The 25,426-nt window shown below is 38.3% G+C and overlaps 1 protein-coding gene and 1 non-coding gene across 2 annotated transcripts in view; both read left to right on the top strand.

The window, feature by feature from the left end:
• Positions 1–25,426, top strand: part of LOC150103937 (voltage-dependent calcium channel type A subunit alpha-1-like) — a 1,762,795-nt gene that overhangs the window by 269,659 nt on the left and 1,467,710 nt on the right. Inside the window, exon 12 of the mRNA XM_090397103.1 lies at positions 13,475–13,584. Within this exon, the coding sequence (XP_090253229.1) occupies positions 13,475–13,584 (110 nt within the window). The remainder of the gene's footprint in view (positions 1–13,474; positions 13,585–25,426) is intronic.
• Positions 16,242–16,529, top strand: LOC150103938 (signal recognition particle RNA). The gene has a single exon (XR_016548751.1).

The following is a 25,426-nucleotide window of genomic DNA, read 5'->3' as shown; positions in this document are numbered from 1 at the left end:
TTGGGTGAACTGACTCAATTAGTGCAACCATTTTATTTGCCTTGTTTCTTGCACTTCTAGCATTTGTATACAAACACAACAGCTCATTCCTTGATCTACAGCTAGTTCCACTGATACCGCTCATTCGATGTGATCTCTCCATGCTCGACTGGTGCCATTTCCCTTTCTGTTTATTCATTTTAGAACCCCCTTCAATTCCAACCATATCACCCTGATCCCAGGTCATCCCATTCCTTTTCTGTCTGCACATGCTCTCACCTCCTCTTGGAGCATCCACCTTTCTCGCGCTGTGTACCCTTGTTCACCCTGAGCCTACCCGTTTCCCTGCTCCTCTTGCACACCCATTCTCTCATTTTCTATACTCACACCACTCACTTCCCCATTCATAAGCACCTCTTCAATCTCTGCTGTCTTATTCTCCTGCTCTTCCACATCACTTCCCACTTGATCTGATTCATTCTCTGTACTCACTTCTCTACCTTCCAGCAGCAGTCTCTCCAAGCAACTCACACCATAACCACTCAAATGCAGTCCATCGCTCCCATACAGTTCACTTCATCCTTCAAACTCATTCCACTCTTTGACAAACTGTACTCCCTTCTCCTCACATATTTCAGCCAAAATATCATTCATAATCCTTGCTCTCCACCTCATCTCATCACAGTCATACCTAGGCAACATGCTTACTACCCTTCCTGTCACACTATTCTCTTTTATCCATCTGAGCAGCCTCCTGATATCCATTCTGTGCTGTTTGTCCTCTGTCAAATCATTTGTACCTATTAAAACCATCAACTCCTTTGTCCTCTCCCTCCTCTTATCCAATGCCTCAATAACGCTACTCATTTTACTGCCTGGAAAACATATCTTGTGCATCCTCTCATCCAGCACACCTTTAATAATGGAATCGCCATACAACACCACTTGCTCGTCATTCGTTAACTCTTTCATACCTACTTGATTTGTTTTAATCGTTTTCACCTGAATTTTCTTAATTTCACTCCACATCCATTTCATCTCTTGCCTCATCCAACGTAATTCAACTTTCGAATCTCGCGTCACATTCTCATTTTCATTCAATCTTTCTAATTTTCGAATTCTCGACTCCTGCTTCACACTTTCACCCTCATCTTTTTGAGTTTCCATACTCTTGGTCCATGCTTCCAACTTTCGCTTACATTCATTCTTTCCATTTTTCCCACTTTCGAACCTTTCGTCATGCTATTTCCGGTTTCTTTTGTTCTCTCAATTTCATTGCCTTCAGCCACGTTCACCTTGCTTTCATTCTTTTTTACCTTCCATTACTGTTTTCAAATCATTCGTTTTCTTTTTCAATGATTTTTTAACAATTTTTCACCTTTCTTTCACACAGTCTCTTTCAAACAAGCACTCATTCTTCCCGCGACATTCTCGCTATTAACACATTTTATTAACAAATTCGTATTAGCACTCATCAAATCCTTGTTCAGTTCAAACTTCGCACATACCCTCTTTCCATCAGTTCTAAATGTCCACATATCATCTGTGTAATCAAAAGAATACATGTAGCATACCTCACACTTCACAAAACAACTGAAGTCTAAGTTAAAGTCATGCACTGACAAAGTCGACGCCATCTTTCCCCTGCCAATTACTACTCTAATGTCTAATAACAACGAATTTGTAATTAAGTTTAAGCAAAATATCCCCCACACTAATAATACTAGTAGCACACAACATTTATAGCAGCTCTTACTCAATTACTCATATACAATTAATTATTTCAAGAATAACCTATCCGAATGTGGAGCTCTTCTTACACACCGCCGCTACTGTTGCCTCAAGAGCACCCCAATATATACTTCCACATGTATCCATTTTTGGCTGTGACCTTTTCTTGTTTCATCACTTCCCAAACAAGTACCTCATGATCACTCTGACCAACCAGTGGCAGTGTCAACACTTCATTAACAACATCTTGTGAAGTCATCACAAAATCCAAAACATTAAAGCTTCTAGCTGCTTCAATCACATGCTGTTTAAGATACTTATCTCTCAAAAATTCCACAAACCACTCACCTTGTTCCCATACACTATTTCCTCCTTCCAGTCTATATTCCTGTATTAAAAGTCTCACATCAGCATCATGTGTTTTTACATGTCCAACTAATTTGCCTAAACATTTCACAATCAGTATTCTCTGCATTCCCTGGCCTATAATAGCATCCTGTCAGATATACTAACCTGTTTATTTGAACTTCGCACCATACAGATTCAAAATCTACGCATGCACTATCAACTTCCACACTTTGGGAACACAGTTCTTCTGCAATCATTAACAGCACTCCTCCTCCTCTTCTCTTTTCACATCTCTATCTTTCCGTAAAATTATATATTCTTCAAATTCTATTCCCAACATCACATCCTCCTCAGACAACCAAGTTTCACTAATTCCAATTATTTTTGTACATATCGTCTCAATCAGTGGAACAAACTCAGCTCTCTTATTTCGAATACACCTTATATTTGTGTATAAACATAACAGTCCTTATGTGTTTGAGGCCATTGTACCAGCACCAACATTCTCTATTCTAGCTGCTATACTACACTTCTCTCTTCGGTTTGACCACTCCTTTCCCTGATCTTGATTGTGATTTCCATTCCTATCTGTCTCATGCTCACTTTTATACATTCCATCATCTTGTGCCACTGCAACCACATCTTGAACCTTATATCCAACTTCCTCCTGCCATACAATCTGTTGATTTGTGCTATCCTGTTTCACAGATGCACTCTGATCATTTGCTAATTGACTTCTTGACTCTGTGCCTTGTCAGAAAACAATCTTCTTCTTCTGTAGCTTGTCCCACTTAAGTGGGGTTGCTGTTTTTGGTAAGTCTTCTCCACATCCTTCTATCTTGGAGACTGTAACCACATCCAAGTTCTTCATCCTCAAGTCCTCCTCCACTAGCTCCTGCCATCTCTTCTTTGGCCACCCATGCTTCCTCTTCCCCTGCACATTCATCTGCATGACCTTTCTTTCCACATATTCGTCCTCCCGCCTCATCATATGACCAAACCATCTCAATCTTGCCTCCTGTATCTTTGCTCCGAAGTTCATAACTTTCACCGTTCCCCTCACATAGTCATTTCTCAGACGATCCTTTCTGGTCACAGCACACATCCACCTAAGCATTCTCATCTCTGCTACCTCCATCTTGCTGATGTCATTTTTCCTAAGGGTCACAGCTTCCATAGCATACATCATAACTGGTCTCACTGCTGTCCTATAGGTTTTGCATTTTAGGTTGATCGTCACTCTGTTATCGCATAACATTTCAGCCATCTCTCTCTCTCTCTCTCCCTCCAGTTCCTCCATCCTGCTTCCTTCTCAGCCTCTCCATTCTCTTCCACTGTTGAACCTAAGTGTCTAAAGTCCCTAACCTTCCTGATGACATTTCCTTCCAGATCCAGATCTGTCTCCTTGCCGTCATCCACTTTGCAACACATATACTCTGTCTTGCTTCTGCTCAGTCTCATACCTCTCTCTTCCAGTACTTTCCTCCATCTTTCCAGTTTAGCTGCCACTTCTCTTGAATCTGCACACAGCAAGATGTCATCCGCATACAACATTGTCCAAGGCATATCTTCTCTCACCACCTCCATCACAATATTAAACAGGAATGGACTTAATGCTGACCCTTGATGCAAGCCAGCTGTCACTTGAAAACTTTCTGTCGGTACCTTCATCTCCCTCAGACACTTCCAGACGTCTTGCCTTGGCACTGTATCGTACGCTTTCTCCAAATCAAAAAGCACCAAATGTAGCTCCTGTTGTTTCTCTTGAAACTTTTCCATCATCTGCTATAACCCAAAGATAGCATCTGTCTTTGATCGACCAGGCATGAAGCCAAATTGCTCCTTTGCAATCTCCACCTCCTTCCTCAATCTACCATCAAGAATCCTTTCTAGGATTTTCATTGTGTGGAACATTAACTTTATTCCTCTGTAATTCTTACAGTCTTGTGCATCCCATTTACCTTTCCTTCTTGTAGATGGGGACAAAAGTGCTATCCCTCCACTCCTCGGGTATATTTTCCTTTTGGCAAACTTTCATGAACAGGTTCCACAGTAGGTCAATTCCCTTTTCCCCTAGTGCTTTTCATGCCTCCACTGAGATCCTGTCAGGTACCACCGATTTTCCATACTTCACCTCTTCATGGCCTCCTTCACTTCCACTCTACTGATGTTCTGCACCATCCCCATCCCCTCATAAGGCTGCCCATCTTCTCTGTGAGTCCTTGCATTTACCTCATTCAAAAGTCCTTCAGAGTATATTCTCCATCTGTTTCTTATATTCTTATATTCACATCCCTCAATAATACTCTTCTTCCAGAGTCTTTGATCTGCCTTACATGTAAGATGTCCTTTGATGCCTTATTTCTACATTTTGCTAATCGATAAATTTTTCTCTGTCCTTTGTTTCTAATTGATCATAAAGATCTTGATATGCCATGGCCTTCGCCTGCACCACAACTCTCTTGGCTTCTCGCTTTCTCTCTCTCTCGCTTTCTCTCTCTTCCACTCTTGATTCATCCCACTTCTGCTTTGCATTCCTCTTAGTTGTCACTGATTCTTGTACATTATTATTCCACCACCAACCCTCCTTCTGCCCTCTAATCTTTCCAGATGTCTCACCAAGCACCTTGATTGATTGTTTTCTTCTCAGAGAACAATAGCCTTTCTAAATGCTGAACACCAAACCCATTCAAATGTAACCCATCTGCTTTATGCCATTCCAACTTCCCTTCAAATTCACTCCACAGATTTACAAATTGAACATCCTTTGCATCACACAACTCAGCCATCTTATTATTCATTATCTCTTCTCTCCTTATCAATTCACTATTATCATATCTGGGCAACATGTTACGACTTTCCCAATAACACTATTCTTCTCCTGCTGCAAAAACTTCCTCAAGTTTATATCAACATTCTTTTTCTTCCCAAAAGTCATATGTGACCACAATTACCACTAATTTCGATGCCTGGTATATCCTTTTCTGCTGCGCATCGGTTATTTGCTTCATTGTTCCACCAGGAAAGCATGTTTTGTGCACTTTATTAGTAATTGCATCTCTAATGATCGAGTCCTGATATATGACTATCCTTTGACTCTTTCTTTATAATATTAACCTCCTCCTCCTTATCATCAGCCAGTCTCTCCTTTAGTTGTTTAATATCCTCTTCCAGAATGTTTTATTTCACTTTTCATTTTTTCTAACTCTTGCCTAAGCTCTTCTACTATTGTCCTGATATTTGCTCCCATTTCTAATCGCTCCAATTTATCCAGGCACTTTTCATATACATTAATGCTTTCCTTCTTCTCGTTTATTTGCAGTGGATGGTTGTGTAACGCATCCACTGCGAAAAATTCAAGGCAGAGCTAGACTTTCGTACAGAAGCTTTCTGTGCCAAACTGAAAAAAAAATGCAAAACAATCCATCAAAAAGTGAGAGTATATAATTGTGTATAACTGTGCAAATAATGATTTACACAATATCTATCACACCTCTCCTTGAACTCATTCGCTGACAAAGTGCTCACAACCATTTCTGGCCACCCATTCCTGGAAATCCACCCTTTCAAACCACACTTTTTTGCAATTTCCAGGGACCACACGTGTTGTCTATCTACTTTCCTGCCATATACTTCAAAATAAGTCTTCTGTGTCAACCTTATAAATACCTGTTAGTCCGATAATAACTTACATATATATATATATATATATACACTCTTCTATCACGTCCCTTCTTATTTACCTCTTAGATAGTTTTTGAAGCCTACAGACTACGAATCTATTTTGATCATTATCATAATTTTTTATATTGGTACTCCATGGAATCAAAATATAAAGGATATTGTGGTCTCCCAAGACTCATCTTGGGAGACCCACACTATCCTTTTTAACACAATAGCTGTTGTACATCTTCTTAAACTTATTTACTGTTGGAGTACTGCGCTCACAACAATTTATTCCACCATTCTCCAAGTAAAGAACCTAGTCCACATACCTTTCCTAACCACACTCCTAGACAACTTCCAAGTGTAACACCCTTGTTTTCTCCCTGCTCCCTATATATTGAAAAATTTCTTTTGTGTCAGTCTTATAGAATCCCTTTAGTAACATAAGTTTCTATCATATCCCACACACCTTCAATCTATCCTCATAGAGAACTTCCACACCCCTGTCACCAGCTTGGTCACTTGTCTCTGAATCAGTTCCACCATCTCCTGATCCCCAAGAAATGCAGTTGATCAAATCTGAGCACAATAGTCAACATGCAGCTGAATCATAGCCTTATAAAGAGGGATAATAACTTCCGTATCATTACTTGTCAATGTGTTCTTTAACATCCAAGTAATCTTCTGAGATATTTTGCCTACTCTTCTAATATGTCCTCTGAATTTTAAACTTCTCTCCACTGTCACTCTTAAATCCCAGCTTCATCAATTTCCTGTAAACTTGTACCATCAACGTGATACAAAGCATGTGATTTTTTCATGCCAAAGTACATTACCTTTCATTTTACAGCATTAAACTGACAACCATTGTCCTCTTTCCACACTGCTGATTTATTTAGATCATCCTTTAACAAATTTACATCACCTTTATCTACTATTGCCCTCTCCAATTTTGCATCATCAGCGAACAACTGAATTTTCTCCCTCTCAAATCTTCCGCTGTATCGTTAATGTACAAATTAAACAGCAGTGGTCCTAGTACAGAGATTTGGGGCACTCCACTAGTCACTCTCATTTGCCTTGATTCCACTCAATCATATACCATCCTCTGATATCTGTCTATCAGCCACTTCTGTAGCCATTCCACTAGCTACATATCCATTCCCAATTGCTACAACCTATGTAATAGTTTTCCATATGGTCTTCTGTCAAATGCCTTTGCAAAGTCAAGCAATATCATAGTATAACCATTTCCTTTATCTAATTCCACTATCACTGTATAAAACGTGAATAAATTACTGCCGCAGGACCAACCTTTTACAAAGCCATCTGTCCCCTATAAAGTATCATATTCTTATCCACCCATTTCTGAATTTTACTTTTAACCAACTTTTCCAATACTAACTACCACTTCAGAGATACTAATGGTCTGTAATTTGCTACTTCTGTCTTGAAGCCACCTTTATGTAATGAAACTATCTTACCCTCTTTCCACTCCCTTGGAACCGTGCCAGAGCTGAGGCTTAGATTAAACAACTGTCAGAGGCACTACCAGTTCATTTGCACATTCTCATAGCACATGAGCTGACATACCATCCAGGCCCATTGCTGTATTCACATTGATATTTTTCAATATACTTAGTATCTCCAATTCATCTACCTCAATTCTCACATCAGTAACTACAAAGTCACCACCTGGATGATATAACTTGCCTTTCCTGCCATCAGCACTAAGTAAAGTAATCATTCCATAATCATTCTTTATCTTACTTGCTACATAGCAAAAACTCTTTTGGATTTACTTTGACCTGATTAGCTAATTTTCTCTCAAAATTTGATTTAGCCTTCCTTGCTCTTCTTGCTTGTGCTTTATATTGCTTATGAGCATGCTGATTACCCATTTGTTTATATTCCTTCCACAATGCTTTTTTTTTTTTTTTCAATTCCTGCTTTATATTATACTCCTCCACTTAATCACTACTCGGTTTATCCTCCTGAGCCTAGGTATACACTCTGATACTGCCTCACTCAAACAGTCCTTGATCGCTTCCATTGCACAAATAACATTCATTCCATGTAGTTTATTATGCCATATCACTGCTCCAAGTTGCTTCCAAGATTGTCATAATTGCTAGTTTTGTAATTTTGCATAGCAACCTTCCAGGACAAGACTGCATGGTAACTTCTCTGATTGAAGATGAGGTTGCTACTATAGTTATAGATAGATCTTCTGATGTGATTACCAGATCCAACACTTTTAAATCCCTAGTCCACTCCATCACATGCTGTTTCAGTTAATTATACCTTAATAACTGCATAAATTTCATTTCGATTTTGCCATGCACTCTTTCCTCCTTCCAACCTATATCCCAATAGTTGTAGTCTCCCATGATAATTGCTTGGCCTGCACTCATTGTACTAATCTGCTGATGCATGTCATCCACATCTTCTTCTGGACAGCCAGGTCTATAGCTGCAACTAACAATATATTTTGTCATGTTAGAAGTTTAATGGAGTGAAACATCGCTACCAGCCTGGTTGGTCTAGTGCTTAGCATATCCACTCTCCAGCCAAAAGGCTGTGGGTTCGAATCCTGCCATGGGCATGGATGTTTGTGATTGTCTGTGAAAATATAAGTGGTGGTGGTGGACAGTAGATGCAGTTTTGTAGATGATGCGGTTGGTGAATGAGGTTGAGTGGTGGAGATGGAGAGTTGTAGGTGCTCTCCCTCGACGAGTCTTGGACTCCTTGGAGGTGTCTAATAATAATAATAAAAAGGATTAAAATATTATTTAATTCTTCCAATATATTGTCTCAGTCACTGAGACATCATCAGGAAATATAATATGAGACTTGAAACATACACACAGTTCAACACAAAACTAAGTGAAATGTGGACAAAAGACTAGTATCTTAACTAGGTGGGGAACCTTTTATGGGCACCTGTTGGCTGCCTAGGATGTAAACTGGGGTCTCAAAGTATTAGTGTTTCCCATATTTTGGGAAGTTTTATACAATCATATTTATTTAAATTAGACTGATTCCTGAGAGCTGCTGCAGATTCCAAAAATATCCTTTCTCTTCTAAATTTACTATGATGAGCATGGTGGTCTTTTTCCAATTGATTTTATGAGCCATATCTAAAGTGTGGTCCACAAGGCCAGATTCACCATAGTCATGACTACAGATGTATTTTTTTGTGTGTGTGTGTGTTCTGCCATATGCCATATCACATGAGCTGGCCAAGAAGATCAGCCATATCACATGTTGACTGATCTTGTCTGTCCACAGTAGGCCAACTTGCAGGAACAGGGCACTTTTTTTATACTCCAGGCAGAGAGAGAGAGAGAGAGGAGGGAGCTGATCTTTAGTGGAACATGTAGGATTAGCCAGCTTTTGGTGGGGCTTGAAAGCTTTGCAGAGATGGCATTTCTTTAAGACTCTGGCTGTTTTTTCTAGAGTGCCTCAGACATAGAGAACTTGTTCATATCACTCATTACACTTCCTTCTAGCATGACTCTCTTCAGTTGACTCATATAAAATTCATTTACATGCATTGATTATTTTTTTACACTTGCACATTAACAGACTGCATCCCCTTTTTTCTTAGCATAGTTCTGCCGACATACCAGTTATGATTCCTCCTTGTTGTCTCACCTTGTTATTACCATACCTTGGCAGCACTCTGATCTTTCATACCACACTCATGATAACCTTCCTGATATCCATCCTTACATTCTCCTTCTGTCCAACCAACCATTACTAGTTCTCTTCCTTGTAATTTTCATATCCAAAGCATAGTCACTCTGTTCATCACCTTCCCACCCTTCCTAGAAAAAAGATCAAATGGACCCTCTCATTTATCACAGTTTTGATAATAGAATCTCCATACATTGTCATCTTGAATGACTCATCACTTCTTTTTTCACTACTTTCTGTCATTCTGTCCTTTCAAATCTTGCATTCCCAGCAGTTGCAATCTCTTTTGCTACCACAATCTCACTTGCTTTCTTTCCATACACACTTTCATTCTCACAATCATGCCTTCTTTTGTTCTGTTATTCATAATCTCTTCTCTCCTACAACAATGCTTGCTTTTTCCTCATCATGCATACTCTCTCCATACCTACAATTATGCTTACATTTTTTTCCATCTTTCATACTCTCTTTCACACATTTAGTCATGCTCACTTTTATTCCATCAGTCTCTTTTGCAGTCAATATTCTGAACACTTATTTTCTTTTTTACCCTTTTGGTTTATACTAACAACCTAACTCCTCACTACCTTCCATTCTTGGCCCAACATTCCCTTTTCTTTCTCCATTCTCAATTACTGATGCCTCACAGTCCAACAATGTATTCCACTTTCTACAAACTCATACATTCTCACTTTTGTTCTTCACTCTCTCTGTCTCCAAACATATTCTCCACATTGTTTCATGCATACATGCTGCACTCACAACAGTGAACCATTTTCAAGAGGTTAATCACTTATTCAAGCATTTACTCACATTTTATCTTTATGCAGCATGATACGATGATCTTGTTCTTATCACCATTTCACTGTTGTTCCATACATAAATACGCAAATTCACAAAAAAATGTCAACAACAACCCACAGAGCTTCACAATCACTATGCAGTAAAGTTAATCAAGTGATCAGAAATAAATGAAAATTTATCAAAATGCCAATTATTACACAAAATAACACTTATCTTTTCTTATTTCTTGACACCTTTTACCCTCTTTTGACAAATTCATATTTCTCTTCCACATTTTTTCCTAGCCTCTTCTCAAGAAGTATGTTGGCATAAATATTACCTGGAACAATCAGTTGTAGGAAAATTCATTTATAATACTCACATTCAGTTTTATTTCCCTTTTTTTTATAGATGGATTATTATAAGAATTCTGTTCCAGTAATTTACAATTCACCTTTTTCACCAGGTACTTCTAAATTTTATAGTATAGACACGATGAAATATTTATACATTCATATTTGAGCATTTCTGGTTGAATATCATCATCTCCATCTGCCTTTCCATATTTCAGGTTTCTGATGGCTTTTTCCACCTCAAGTACTGATATCTGCTCCTTAACTCTTGAATATTTTCTCCCACAGATCTCTAGCTGATTGTTTCATTTAGCAACTGTTAAACAGATTTACTGTAGTCAGCAAGAATTTCTTCAGTTTTTGTGCCACCTTTTTCATCGCTGATTCCTTTTCCACCATCCTAATATTTGGTTTCTGTATTCTTACCAAATGACTACCTCTTAACTTTTTCAGTCTACCAGGGAATTAATATTTTTTATCAGCGCAAAAACTTCATTTGATCTCTGCTCCATTGAAATATAGTGAGAAGAATAATAATTATATCATACTTGACAAAAAAATTATATTCTTGTTTTAATCCTTTACCCAAGTATATAAGCAAAGTTTGCACATGAAGCATCTTCACAGCTAGTCTACTTATATATAGAGGCTATTGACTTCACGTCAGTTGCCTCATCATCCCATAATGTAAGAACAGTCTGCATGGTTAGCCTAGTGGCTTTACGCTTCACAACCATATGCCTGGGGAAGGCGTACCCTAGGTTAGATTTCCATCGACGATGTGAGGAGCTCAGGGATCTTCCTCAGCCATAGCCAAGTTAGCCGGTCTTGGGCATGGACATCAGGGTTTTTTCTGCCAGTTTATCTGGTGTTTTTCATCCCGCAAGCAGGCAAACCGGTCCGAGGACACACACGGATTACAGTCAGGAATACTGACCCAGCCATAGGTTTGATTCGTCAACCTATGCTAGTTTCGGAGCCCAGATAAAATTTGGGGGGGGGGGCTAGATGGTACTGTGAACTCCCATATAAAGGGGGAATGCTGTATCATCACATGCAATTTATTTATTTAATGTAAGAACATTATGGGAAGGGTTACTATCCAGACCAGTTTCAGCCTCCTATTAAAGTTTGAGAGGGTCATCTCCAAAAACTCTGAGTGATTTAAAAGATCACTCTAAACCTCAGTCTAAGCTTATCACTTCTAACATGAATCACTCCAAGATGCTGAGCAGTGGCTTCATCCAGTGACTGGCAAAAATGACCTTCACATTACTCTGACCTCCCTGAGTGAAGTCAGAGATCTGAATTTTTTATGCAATCATTCTAACTCATTAACTCTTATCACTCCAAGATACTCAGCAGTGGTTCCACTCAGTGACAGGCAAAAATATCACAAATAGAATAACTCATCTCCTAGGATAAGCACTCATTGATGGACTCTGCTCAAGGTCACATTAGTAGAAGCTATGTCATAGGCAAGCATTCATTAGAATTCAGTGATGAAGACCACTTGAGCAGGCAACCCTAATCACCTGAAGTAACATCAGTGGGAGCCAGACACAAAATACTAAATTTAATTTGTCGGCCTGGTTGGTCGAGTGGTTAGTGTATCTGCTCTTCAGTCAAAAGGCTATAGGTTTAAATCCTGCCCTGGGCATTGATGTTTGTGATTGTCTGTGGAAATGCTAGTTGAAGGCAGTAGATGGCTTTAGTGTAATTGGTGGAGACAGTTGTAGAGTAGGCCCCCCCCCCCAACTCAGTGAGTCTTTGGACCCCTGGAGGTGTCACGTAATAATAATAATAATAAAATTAATTCAGAAATTCATGGAAGGGACAGGAAGTAGTATTAGTTAGAATTGTTATTGGTCTGCATGAAATCCAGATTCATCACAGGAAATTCATACTCTCTTCTCTGCAGACTACAATACTTATCATATCGATAAATGGGACAGAAAAATAAGGTGATAGGTAGGCAATAATCAGGGTAATAGGCGGTGGAAGCACAATGTTTCATCTCCAGAAGTTGTGCAAGTATTCTAAATAAAATAATTAATAAATTCCATAATAAATTAACATATTCATTAAAATAATTAATAAATTCCATAACAAATTAACATACATTCTAGTAGCAAGGCTTATACGTTGGTCAGACATAACTGGTAATTAGTTTACGGAATTAACAATGCATATAAAGTATATTAATTAAAGGTAACTTTAATGAATAACTTCTATATTTCGGCAACGTCACATTGCCATCTTCAGGAACATAAAAATATGGTATGTGCACGCAGGCACTAACACAAAGCAAATGAGGAAGAAGAAGTTATTCATTAAAGTTACCTTTAATTAATATACTTTATATGGTTTGTTAATTCCGTAAACTAATTACCAGTTAAATTAACATACACTTTAAAATATTAACAAATTCTTTTACAAATTCATGCATCTTCCAAGTCAGATTTTTTCCTCACTAATATCTCCCTAATTTTCACTACTACTGCAACTGAAATATTAATTTGCTTTTTTTTTGTGGTTAGATTCATTCCACATTGGTGGAAGATCAAGGCTAGAAGCCAGGTCAAAATTAAGTATTTCTTTTAGTATGAAAATTTTTTTTATATTGCTTTCATATATGATTATCATGTTATATCATACCACATAATCGTTTAAGGAATAAATAACTGTTATATGAAACAGTAGTTATGATCTACTGTAATTGGTAACAAATTGTCTATTTTTTATAGTTACTGCAGGTCAGATAATTCATGATATTATAAATGTTAAGCATTTTTTCATATGTGCTAGAGATACTTAAAATGGATATTTAAACTTTCTAAATACTTTAAAAAGTCACATGTAATTTTATATTAGTAATATTTACTGTCTTCAGTTATTTTCCCCCCCTCTACTAGGTTATTCTTGGTAGCATATTTGAAGTAGTGTGGTCCAGTTTCCGGACAGGTTCCTTTGGCCTCTCCGTCCTCAGAGCATTGAGGTTGCTCCGGATATTCAAAGTCACCAAGTATGTTTTTTTGTTCATTGTTTAATATAATTTGATATTAATAGCATGCTGATAGTCTTGTCATAATAACATTGGAACAAAAATAAGTTTGTACTTAAAAACTTAAAAAGTAAATTCTAATATTTATACATTACAAACATAGTTAAAACAAACCTGCCAGTTCACAAGGGTTAGATTTTGTGTAGAAAGTAACTCATGACAGTATCTGTATACCAAGAGTGACAACTTTAATGCTCTGCTAGATGTTTAAGACAGATGAGACTATAAGATAGATTAGACTGTAGGAACATTTCAATTGAATTCAAGATTGAACTGTAGGAACAATCCAGTCCTGCATGGATCTCATCAGTCAACAGGTGGAAATCCTCCAAGATGTTACTAACTCAGAAGCTTAAGCTATTGTTAATATAGAGGAATCAAATGGATAGATACCCAAAAAAAGTTTCTGATCAAGTGAATAGAGAAGCTATTTTTGCATGGCGTGATAGAAATAAATACATATATGGAGAGTGCTTTCTTGAAATTGTTATTATCATTATTATTTTCCTGACTTTCATGGACTCAAGGACTCATTGTGGGAGGCTGACATAAGATTATACAATCTATGATACCTCTCTTTAAACTCATTCACCATTTTCACTTTCAGCACTCTCTCAGGTATTGCATTCTATGTTCCTGCTGCTCTCCATGGAAAAAAAAGTTTCTTTATACTATATTATACTACTGCTTCCTTTTTCAATTTCCAGGGATGGCCCCCTTGTCTTTGTTCTTTCCCCTTTCTACCATAATGAAAAATCTCCCCAGTGTCAATCCAATAATAACCTTTCAACAGCTTAAATGCCTTAATCCTATCCCCCCCCCCACAAACACTTTCCTTCTGTGCACCAAACTCTGTAATTTGCATGTCTTCAGTCTATCCTCATAACCAACGTCCTACAATCCTGATGTCATCTGTTTGTTTACCCTCTCTAAGTTTACTTCATTCCCTTCAAATCTTGGTGACCACATGTGAATGCTAAAATCTAGATGTCATCTGATCAAAGCTTTATGCAATGAGACCACCACGCTTTTATTTCTCATGGTCAATGTCCTCCTCAACAGTGCAGTAATTCTCTGCGATGTTTCACAACTTTTGCAATATGCCCTTAGCACTTCAAATCTCTATCCACAGTCAACCCAAAATCCCTTGCTTTCTCCGCTTCTTCCAATATAACTCCACCAAGTGAGCATGAAGCATCCCATCTGTGGATCCCAAATTTTAAAACTTTGCATTTAGTTGTTTTCTTTTAGGCTTACACGGTGATCCGAATACATTTTGGAAAATTATGGAGACAACTACCGTGTTTGAATAAAACTTTAGTTTAATGTGGATTTTGGTTTATATTAAACTAAAGTTTTACTCAAACACGGTAGTTGTCTCCATAATTTTCCAAAATGTGCTTACGTTTGGTTGCATTAAACTGGCATCCCCCCCCCCCAATAGTTTGGAGGGATGCCAGTTTAATGCAAACTAAACCTACCTTTCCATTTTATTCAAATCCTCTTGAAGAGCCAAAACATCAGCACTATTACAAATAATCCTCCTAAGCATCATATCATCTGCAAACACCGAACATCTCCCTGTAGTCCTGTGACAGTATTTATATATAAAGATTGAACAGTAATAGTACCAGTACTGAACCTTATGGAACTCCACTTGTAACCCTCCTACTCCCTGATACCGCTTCCCAAAATACAACTCTTGGATATCTACCAGAGAGACAATCACCAATCCTTTCAACTAACCTAATATCTAAATCCACACATGAAACTTAAACATCGCTTGTCATGTGGCACTCTGTCAAATGCCTTTGCAAAATCCAAAAACAAGTGACAGCATATGTCTTATCCACATCCACTGCTCTTGCTATTTCAATGTAAAAAGTAACCAGATTACTAAAAGAAGAGTGACCCCTTAACTTATCCATGCTGGCCTGCATAAATAATATTTCCCCCATCTGCCTAATTCTGTATACAAGGTTTTATCAATTTCTCCAAAATATTAACAACTACAGAAGAAATACAAACTGGCCTATAGTTTGATACCGCCTTTCTACCACTCCTTTTATGCAATAGGAATATCTCCCTCCAGGAACTTATCTCAACTTTCATTAAACAGCCAGTTTAATGGATCTGTCAGTTTAACAGCCTATTCCTTTAAAATAAGTGGTGACAGGTGACATTCCCTCTTGTCCCCTTGCCTTGCTGATATCTAGCGTACTTAGTATTTCTAATACATCCTCATCATTCACTTGTAACACTCACCCCTCTAGGAATAAAGCCTTCTTTACCAGGATGGAATACTCTAATAAAGTGACCATTAATTAACTCAACTATGTCAACTGAGTCTCATCTCCATTCAACAAGATAATCTGTCCACAGTCATTTTTTCTCCCACCTGGCTACATGGAAAAAAACTACCTATGATTCTCCTTGGGTTGCAGTATTAGTCTCCTCTCATATTTTTCTCCTTGTTTTTTCCTGTAATTTTTCTCTTCTTAATACATTAGTCACTTATTACTAGACTTTTTTCACTAGACTTACTACCCTAGTCACTTACTATATTACTCACCTTCGAAACCTGAGCCTTATATTCCTCATGCAACTGTTTTCCACCTGTCGGGAATTGTGACGGTCTCCTGGAATCCAGGTGCTTGGAGGCTTGAACTGGAGGATGGTTTGAGGACTGGAATCCTGTTTTGCAATGTTCCTGTGTCAATCCGATGTCTGCACTAAGCATGGCGTCAATATGGTGACTTGGAGGGAGCTCAGAGTTACCAGGTTGACTAATGAGAAGTAAACCGTCCAGGGCGGAAATGTAGCAGACAAAAGCTTTCTTTTTTGCCAGCCTGGTCGACCAAGTGGTTAGTGTATCCACTCTTCAGTCAAAAGTCTGTGGGTTCGAATCCTTCCATGGGCATGGATGTTTGTGACAGTCTGTGAAAGTACTAGAGGTGGTGTGCAGTAGATGGCGTTGGTGTGGTTAGTTGTAGTTGGTGGATTTGAGTGGTTGAGACAGAGTTGTAGAGTAGGTGCCCTCCCTCGTTGAGTCTTTGGACTTTTTTTTGTCGGCCTGGTTGACCGAGTTGTTAGCATATCTGCTCTCCAGCCAAACGGTTGTGGGGGTTCGAATCCCACTGTGGACATGGATGTTTGTGATTGTCTGTGAAAATACAAGTGGTGGTGGTGGTGGACAGTAGATGGCGTTGGTGTAGATGATGCAGTTAGTGAATGAGGTTGAGTGGTGGAGATGGAGAGTTGTAGAGTAGGCGCCCTCCCTCGATGAGTCTTGGACTCCCTGGAGGTGTCACATAATAATGATAATAATAATAATATATCTCTTTATATGCCTTCCACAATCATTTTTTCTTCTGCAATTCCCCTTTTATTTCTCTTGTCATTCATTTGACTCCAAATTGTTTTATCTTGTTCACTCAAGGCATACAATCTGCCACTGATGTCAACAATTTTTTCTTAAGTATCTCCCATGCATTAATGACCTCTCTTCCTTCAAATTCTTTCATCCATTATACTGCTGCAAGCTTATTTCTAAGTCTATGATAGTTACCTACAATTCCACATAAATTCCTTTCATCTTGATACTTCTATATGCCTATTCATCCTATGGGTCAGGAATACATGGTCACTCTCACCACGTGGAGAAAGTATGACATCTTGGTCACAATCAGATCCTCTGATTCTGTGACCAAACCTCTTGATCCTCATGTTGGCTACACTACATGATGCCTAAAAGAGTTGTTCATTAAGAAGTCCAAAAATTCCTTAGTAGTACTGTATGCTGCCTCCTTTGCCCAGTTTATATTGCATTAGTTGAAGTCTCCCGTAATGATTGCCCACTTTGCATTTACCAAGCTATATTTCCTAGTCTATAGCAACATTCCACTAAATATCTCGTCTTATAAATTTCTATCACACCATATATTCTGAAAGCTGTTCATGTCATTTCAATTCTGAATTCCTCACCCTGTGAAAGCGCAATTCAACTCTTATCATGAGTGACACTCCACCACTATATCTGGCTTCCCTATCCTGCTAAAATATGATATACCCTTTGATTTTCTTATTGTTATTACATCGTCCTCAGTTAATCGAGTTCCGTTGATAGCAACAATCTTTGGAGGGACTGAGTCAGTCATTTAAGTACTGAGTTAATGCGACAAACTCATTCAGTTTATTCCTAATGCTCACAGTATTTCTGTACAGAAAAACCAGTTATTCACATAGCTATTATTATTCTCTGCATACTCCCCCTGGCTCTACAATATAGTATACACCCTCTCATTTGTCAAGCCACATGAGGCTCACTTGCCCAGAAAACAACAGTCTCTCCAAATTCCTGTTAACTTCTGCATTCAAAGTTAATCCATCTTATGTATAGAGTTCAATTCTATCCTCAAATGCAATCCATGCATCCACATATTACAGACCTCTGTTCCTACACATTCTCACTCTCATCTCATTCATTATCACTGTTCTTCTCCTGCACTCTGCATTATCAGATTCTGCATTATGTACAGGATTGGGTTGATGGACACAGCATTGTTTATGGTGGAGAGCATGGATTTATAAAGGGTAGGTCATGTTTTAGCAATTTACTTGCATTTTATAATAAGGTAATGAGTGTATTAGATAAGGGAAAATCATATACAGTGATATTCTTGGACTATGTAAAAATGTTTGATGGATTACCACACGATAAGTTGGTAGACAAGCTGTAGAGGATGAGAAATAGATATTATATAGATGGATTGGAGATTAGCTCTCTGAACGATACCAGCAAGTTGTGTGTTTTCATGAAGCAGTGTATCAGAAAAGGAGGGTAACCAGTGGCATGCCCCCAGGATTCTGTTCTTGGGCCCATACTGTTTAACTTGTTTGTAAATGATATATCATATGGACTGACTGGGGATCTTCAATCGTTTGCAGATGATGAAAAGTTGGGGAGAATTATGAGTAGGACTGCTGATGTCATTTTCCTGCAGAAAAATTTGAATAAACTTTTGACTTGGATAAAGGAATGGAGTTGTAGTTTTAATATTAATAAGCGCAAGGTGTTGCATTTTGAAGTGCAGAAATATAAGGCCGTGTACTATATTGATGATACTGTACTGCAGGAGGTGGTGAGATTCAGGATTTGGGAATGTTGGTTGACAGTAGACTGAAGTTTAGAGGGTTTATTGCAAGTGTTGCAAAGACTGCTCATCATAGTGATGCTATGATAAGAAGTACTTTAACATGTAGGGATAAGGAGGTGATTGTGCTACTGTATAAAGCACTGGTCAGAACACACTTGCTCAGATTTGGTCAGCCAGTTTTCAGTGTAATGTGGAATCATTGGAGAGGATCCAGAGATGACTGACTAAGACAATATCAGGACTTTTGAATGCTAGCTATGGAGAGAGGTTGAAGAAATGTGGATTGCAGAGTTTGGTGGATAGGAGGAAAAGAAGTAATATGATACAACATTTAAGTTATTGAGAGAATTTTATCAAATTAATCCAGACGGAATTATAAAAAGAGTATTCATCCTTCTTTCACTGGCATCTCAAACTCTTACTGCTTCCAATCTCTCTCTCTCTCTCTCTCTTCCCTTTCTCTGCCACTTTCTCATCTCTCTATCCATGGCTTCCACAGTCTCTCGACTTTCGTTATAGAATGTCTATAACGAAATTATACAATATCCATGGTTGTAAAGTCCAACAACATGGTTGTTGGACTTTACAACCATGTTATAAATAACCATTTTAATTTCCTGACATTTCGACCTTCATATTAAGGTCATCATCTGGAGTATATACAAATATACAAGGACAAGCTGAGTTACATTTCACACAGTATGCTAAAGAAACAATGATTTGATCAACGGTTATTCTACTGGCATGACCTCTAGTGAAAATATATATATATATATATATATGGGAATAAATTTTTAACTTGGGTATATTGTATATTAGGATAACCAAGCAATTTTATATGCTTGGTTATTTTAGCTCCTAATCCCAAGTGTGCAAACAATTAAGTTTGCGCCTGAAACAAAGTTCAAGTCTAAAGATGGTACAACACCAGGGCAGCTCATTGTAAAGGTGGTTAAAGCTTTGATCACTATTCTTAGTATTTTCCCATAATGTAAAGCACATCTCACTAGAAGATGTATACTGCAATGCATTATGGGTGGGGTCACTACCCAGACCGGTTTCGACCTTTTTTGAGGTCTCCTCAGTGAGTAGCTATTCCCAATTGTTTGCACACTTGGGATTAGGAGCTAAAATAACCAAGCATATAAAATTGCTTGGTTATCCTAATATATATATATATATATATATATAAAATTACAAAAAAAAATACTGATAAAATTAAATTAATTATTTAGAAACTATATCAAAGCTAAATTCTATTTAAGATAACATAAGAGAAACATAAGACTACGAAAAAGCATTTGATTCAGTTAAAACATCTGCAACACTAAAAGCACTTGAAACCATATATTGAAACACTAAAACATATTTACAATAATGCAACTTCTGTAATTAAATTATATAAAAACAGTGAAAAGTTCCCAATATAAAAAGGCATCTGGCAAGGCGACACCATATCTCCCAAATTATTTACAGTTGCACTAGAGGAAGTCTTTAGAAGCCTTGATTGGGAAATAAAAGAAACATAAATGGAGAAAGGCTGCATCATCTGAAATGTGCAGATGATATTGTCCTAATAGCAAATAATCTTGAAGATCTGGAAGAAAGGCTAAATCAGTTAATGAAGCCACCAAAGTAATCAGATTAAAAATAAATAGAGAAAAAAACAAAAATAATGATGAATAAATACATAAACTATAGAACTGTCGAAAATGAAAACCATGAACTAGAACAAGTTACTTCATATGTATACTTGGGCCAATTGTTATCCTTTGAGGATTGCCAAAGAAAAGAGATTGAACGAAGAATTCACCTTGGATGGATGGCTTATGGGAAAATGAGAGACATAATCAGAAGCAACATCCCTATGAGTCTAAAAAGGAAAGCTTTTGACCAGTGCATACTTCCTGTCCTAACATACGGAGGAGACATAGACTTTAACAGAAGCCCTGAACAAAAAGCTGAGGACAATACAACATCACATGGAGAGAAGTATGCTAAAAATAACATTAAGAGATATGAAGACAAATACCTGGATAAGATCTCAAACAGGTGTCATGGATATTGTAAAATACATTAAACAGACTAAGTGGAGATGGGCTGGCCATATTGTCAGATGCAGTGATGGGAGATGGACTAGAAAAACAACAGAGTGGAGACCAATGGATGGAGCAAGACAAAGAGGAAGACCGAGAAGAAGGTGGAGGGATGAACTGGAACAAATTGATGGATGGAAGAGGCAGAAAACCGAGTGGTCTGGAAAATCACAGGGGAGACCTTCGTCCAGCAGTGGACAGAACCAAAAGGTGAAGAAGAAGAGAAACATTCTTTCATAAAGATAGTTTTCTTATAGTAATAATGAAGTCCTATTTTTAATGTGACAATTGTTAAATTAGTTTTAAGATTTTGGATTATCTACAGTCCTGTTCATAGTTAACTCTTAGGGAGAAAGGTTCCGTGGGTAAAATATGTGCCTTCCATATGCTTGGGATTTTTAGACTATCATTATTGTTCAGATTGGGGTGGTTGAGAATTTCACAGGCTTCCTCAAATTTACGTTCATACCATGTTTTTGAGTGATGTAAATAACTGGTGCTTTTCCAATCAATTCTATGTACAGTGTCCAGGGCATGATCAGGAAGGCCAGCTTCACCATAATTATTATATTTAATGTGTCGTTTATGTTCCTTTTGTCTGACAGGAATTGTGCATCCTGTTTCCCCTATATATGGTATTTTACAGGTACAATAAATACGGTATACTCCAGGATGGGCCAGCGGAGGAAGAGTAAGCTTTTTAATTTTGCAGGAGGTTTAAAGGTGGCTTTGAGGTTGTATTTCTGTAGTATTTTGTTTATTTTATCTGATGTCCTTTTAATGTAAGGAATGTTATAGTTTTATTGTTGTCTGGTATATCTTTATTTTTTATTGAGGTCTTGTAAAGAATATTGTTATTAGTGTTTTGGCTGTAACCATTTTTTAGAAAAGTATTGCTGATAACTTTAAATTCCTCTTTCAGCGCTTGTTCATTGGAGCAAATCTTCAAAGCCCTGTTGTTTAGAGTATTAATGACACCTAGTTTTTGTTGAAAGTTTATTTTTCACTTGGTTAGACTATAATAAATTTAATTTAATCCTTTATCTCAGTGTGAGCAAACAAAGATTGCGCCTGAAAGTATCTTCAGGACTGGGGTAAGGTGGTACAACACAGGGCAACTCGTTGCAAAGGTGGAGCAAGCTAACATCACTCCTGTCTCAGTATCTCCCATAATGCAAAACACATCTCCTTGCAGATGTGTCTAATGTTATGCATTAAGGGAAGGGCCACAACCCAGATTAGTTTCGATCTTAATTGAGGTCTCTTCAGTGGGAGCCAGGCCCAAGTGGAGATACCAGGCAAAAGCATTAGCAAGGTCATCTCTACCTATAGGAGTTGCCAAACGGTGTGCCACCTTTTTAATAAATTACTCTCGATTTAGAGAAAGATGTTGAAAGTTTATTTTTCACTTGGTTAGACTATAATAAATTTAGTTTAATCCTTTATCCAAGTGTGAGCAAACAAAGTTTGTGCCTGAAAGTATCTTCAGAACTGGGGTAAGGTGGTACAACACCGGGCAACTCGTTGCAAAGGTGGAGCAAGCTAACATGACTCCTATCTCAGTATCTCGTATAATGCAAAACACATCTCCTTGCTCCCACGAAGAGACCTCAATAAAGGTTGAAACTAGTCTGCGTTGTGGCCCTTCCCTTAATGCATAACATTAGACATATCCGGAAGGAGATGTGTTTTGCATTATGGGAGATACTGAGATAGGAGTGATGTTAGCTTGCTCCACCTTTGCAACGAGTTGCCCGGTGTTGTACCACCTTACCCCTGTCCTGAAGATACTTTCATGCACAAGCTTTGTTTGCTCACACTTGGATAAAGGATTAAACTAAATTTATTATTACCTAGTTTTTGTGTTGGGTGGTGGTAGCAATTTATGGTATATATTGGCCACTATGTATCGGTTTCTGGTAAACAGTGAAGGAAAGACTGCCAGAAGAAAGATGTGTGACAAGTGTATCTAGAAACAGAAGTGTATTCTGTTTTTCAATCTCAATTGTGAACTGTATGCGTTTGTATTGTTTGTCTCTTGACTTTTTGCAGTTTCCTCTCTTCTCCTGTCTCTCTCTCATTTTCTCACTGATGCCCTATGCTCACAGTTACTCTCATACAGTCACTGTCATAAGGGACTTTGTGGCATGCAGTACTTGTGGCATGTATGCGTCTCGGGAATTGGATATGTGGCTTGTGAAAGAGAGCAGAGAGCGTATGTATGCAAAATGCTGCCAGTTGGAGGAAATAAGTGCATTAGAAATATTGATATCTGACCTTGTTGCTCCAGGAACGGGGAATGAATATAGGAAGACAAGTAGTGTGATAGGAGAGAATGAAAAAAATATATGTATGAATGAGAAGATAATAGTTGATAGTTTGGAAGGTGTGAGTGACTGTGAAAGTTTAGGAGATGGTTTTGTTTGGGAGAGTGAATTTAGATTAAGAGTGACTGAACTGCAGAGGGAGATAGATGAGCTGAAAGATGAGGTGGAATGTCTTGTAAATGAGAGCAGAAGTATGAAAGATAAGAATAGGAGAATGGAAGAGATAAATGCAAGGCGAATCAGAGTAGGGGAGAGAGAGAATTTTGGGAGTATGAGTGAGAGGTATGGGGGTGCTAGAAGAGGAGAAAATGGAAACAGTAGAAGAGAGGGAATGAGAGAGAGTTATGTGAATGCTAGCAGACGAGAGGATGGAAAAAGTAGGAAAGATGGAATGAGAGAGATATGGAAGTGCTAGAAGAGGAGAGAATGGAAATGGTAGGAGAGATGGAATGAGAGAGAGGTATGGGAATGCTAGAAGACGAGAGAATGGAAACAGTAGGAGAGACGGAGTGAGAGAGGGATATGGAAGCGCTAGAAGTGGAGAAAATGGAAAGAGTGGGAGAGATATAGGAATGCTAGAAGAGAGAATAGCAGTAGAGGAGAGGAAATGAGAGAGACCTATGGTAATGAAAGAAGAGGAGAGAATGAAAACAATAGGAGAGAGGGAATGGTAAGAGGTATAATGCATGGCGACTCAATGATCCATGGTGTTCAAGATAGGATGCGTGAGGAGTGTTTGCAAGGAGGAACAATAGAAAGGGTGGATGAGATGATTGTGATGGTAGGAACAAATGACTTGAGTGGTAATGTAAGTCAGGCAGTGAGAGATATCAGATTTTTGCTCGAGGCTGTACAGAAGAAGACAGAGAGAGGAAAGATAGTGTGCGTGTTGCCTAGGTATGATAATGATTAGCTGAGCAGAAGAGTGGTGATATTGAATGGCATAATAGCAAGAATGTGACAAGAGAGGACTGGTATATGTGGATGCTTGGAGTGTGTTTGAGGAAAGAGAGGAATTGTATGCGAGAGACCGCTTACATTTGAATGAGGAAGGACGTAAGCATCTGGAGAGATTGCTGTTCTGAACGAGTCAGTGTGTCCCGGGGAGGATGATAGCAGGGGTGGCCTCTTGTGGGAATGGATACTTGGGAGAAGGGAGATGATGTCAGGTAACACTGAGCCCAGTGGAGTCTAGAAGGGATAATGCTGGGTATAGAAACAATGGCATTTATATGCTTTATACTAATGCCAGGAGTATCCGGAATAAGGGAGAGGAATTGGTGGTGCAGATAGCATCAGCCTGGCCAAAAATTATTGGGATCACTGAGACGTGGTTGACAGAAGGGGATATAATAACAGGAATAGAAGTCACTGGGTATAGCATTTTTCATCAGGATAGGAGGGGAAAGCGTGGTGGTGGGGTACTGCTTATGCTAAGTGATGACCTATGTCCTCTAAGAGTGGAGGCTTTGGAAGGAAGTGAGACAAATGATTTTGAGAGTGTATGGTGTGAGGTAGAGGTAGGCAAGACAGGATATTTATTGGGGGGGGGGTGTTGCTACAGACCAAGGGGCACAGAGGATGGGGATCAGGAGATATTTAGACAGCTAAGTTTGGTAAGTGCAAGAAGAATGATTGTTATGGGAGATTTTAACTACAGTAGTATAAATTGAAGAGAAGAAGATGCATGTAGCAATAGGGGAATGGAATTTCTAGAATTCTTGAGGGACAAATGTCTTAGGCAACATGTAGCAGAGGGAACAAGAGGTTCAAGAGTTTTGGATTTGGTTATAGCATCAGAAGAGTTGATATTAACTGAGTTGACATCTCTCCCACCAGTTGGAGAGAGACCATATGGTTTTGACTTGGAAAATGAATAGACATGCAGGAGTATCAAAGAGACGGGAACTTATGTGGAATTATAATGCCGGTGATTATAATAGTCTTAGACGTCAACTTCGGGAAATTTCATGGAGGGAGGAATTAGAAGGCCGGGATATCATTAGTGCGTGGGAAATTGTGAAAGAATATTTGTTAGCAGCAATGGTAAGTTGTATACCACGAGTGAAAAAGAGGACGCAATTTGGAGTAAAGTGGATGACAAACAATATTAAACAGGAATTGCATGCGAAAAAGAGGCTATGGAAGAGATATAAGGAGACAAGTGAAGAGAAGATGCATGTAGAATATAACACACAGACCAGAAGAGTGACTAGTATGGGAA

The sequence above is a fragment of the Typopeltis vanoorti genome, chromosome 8 (assembly GCF_054136105.1).
Source record: "Typopeltis vanoorti isolate ZY-2024b chromosome 8, IOZ_Tvanoo_1.0, whole genome shotgun sequence".
Taxonomy (NCBI): Eukaryota; Metazoa; Arthropoda; class Arachnida; order Uropygi; family Thelyphonidae; genus Typopeltis; species Typopeltis vanoorti.
The sequence above is the reverse complement of the archived record's forward strand: the minus strand, read 5'-3'. Positions and strand labels throughout refer to the sequence as shown.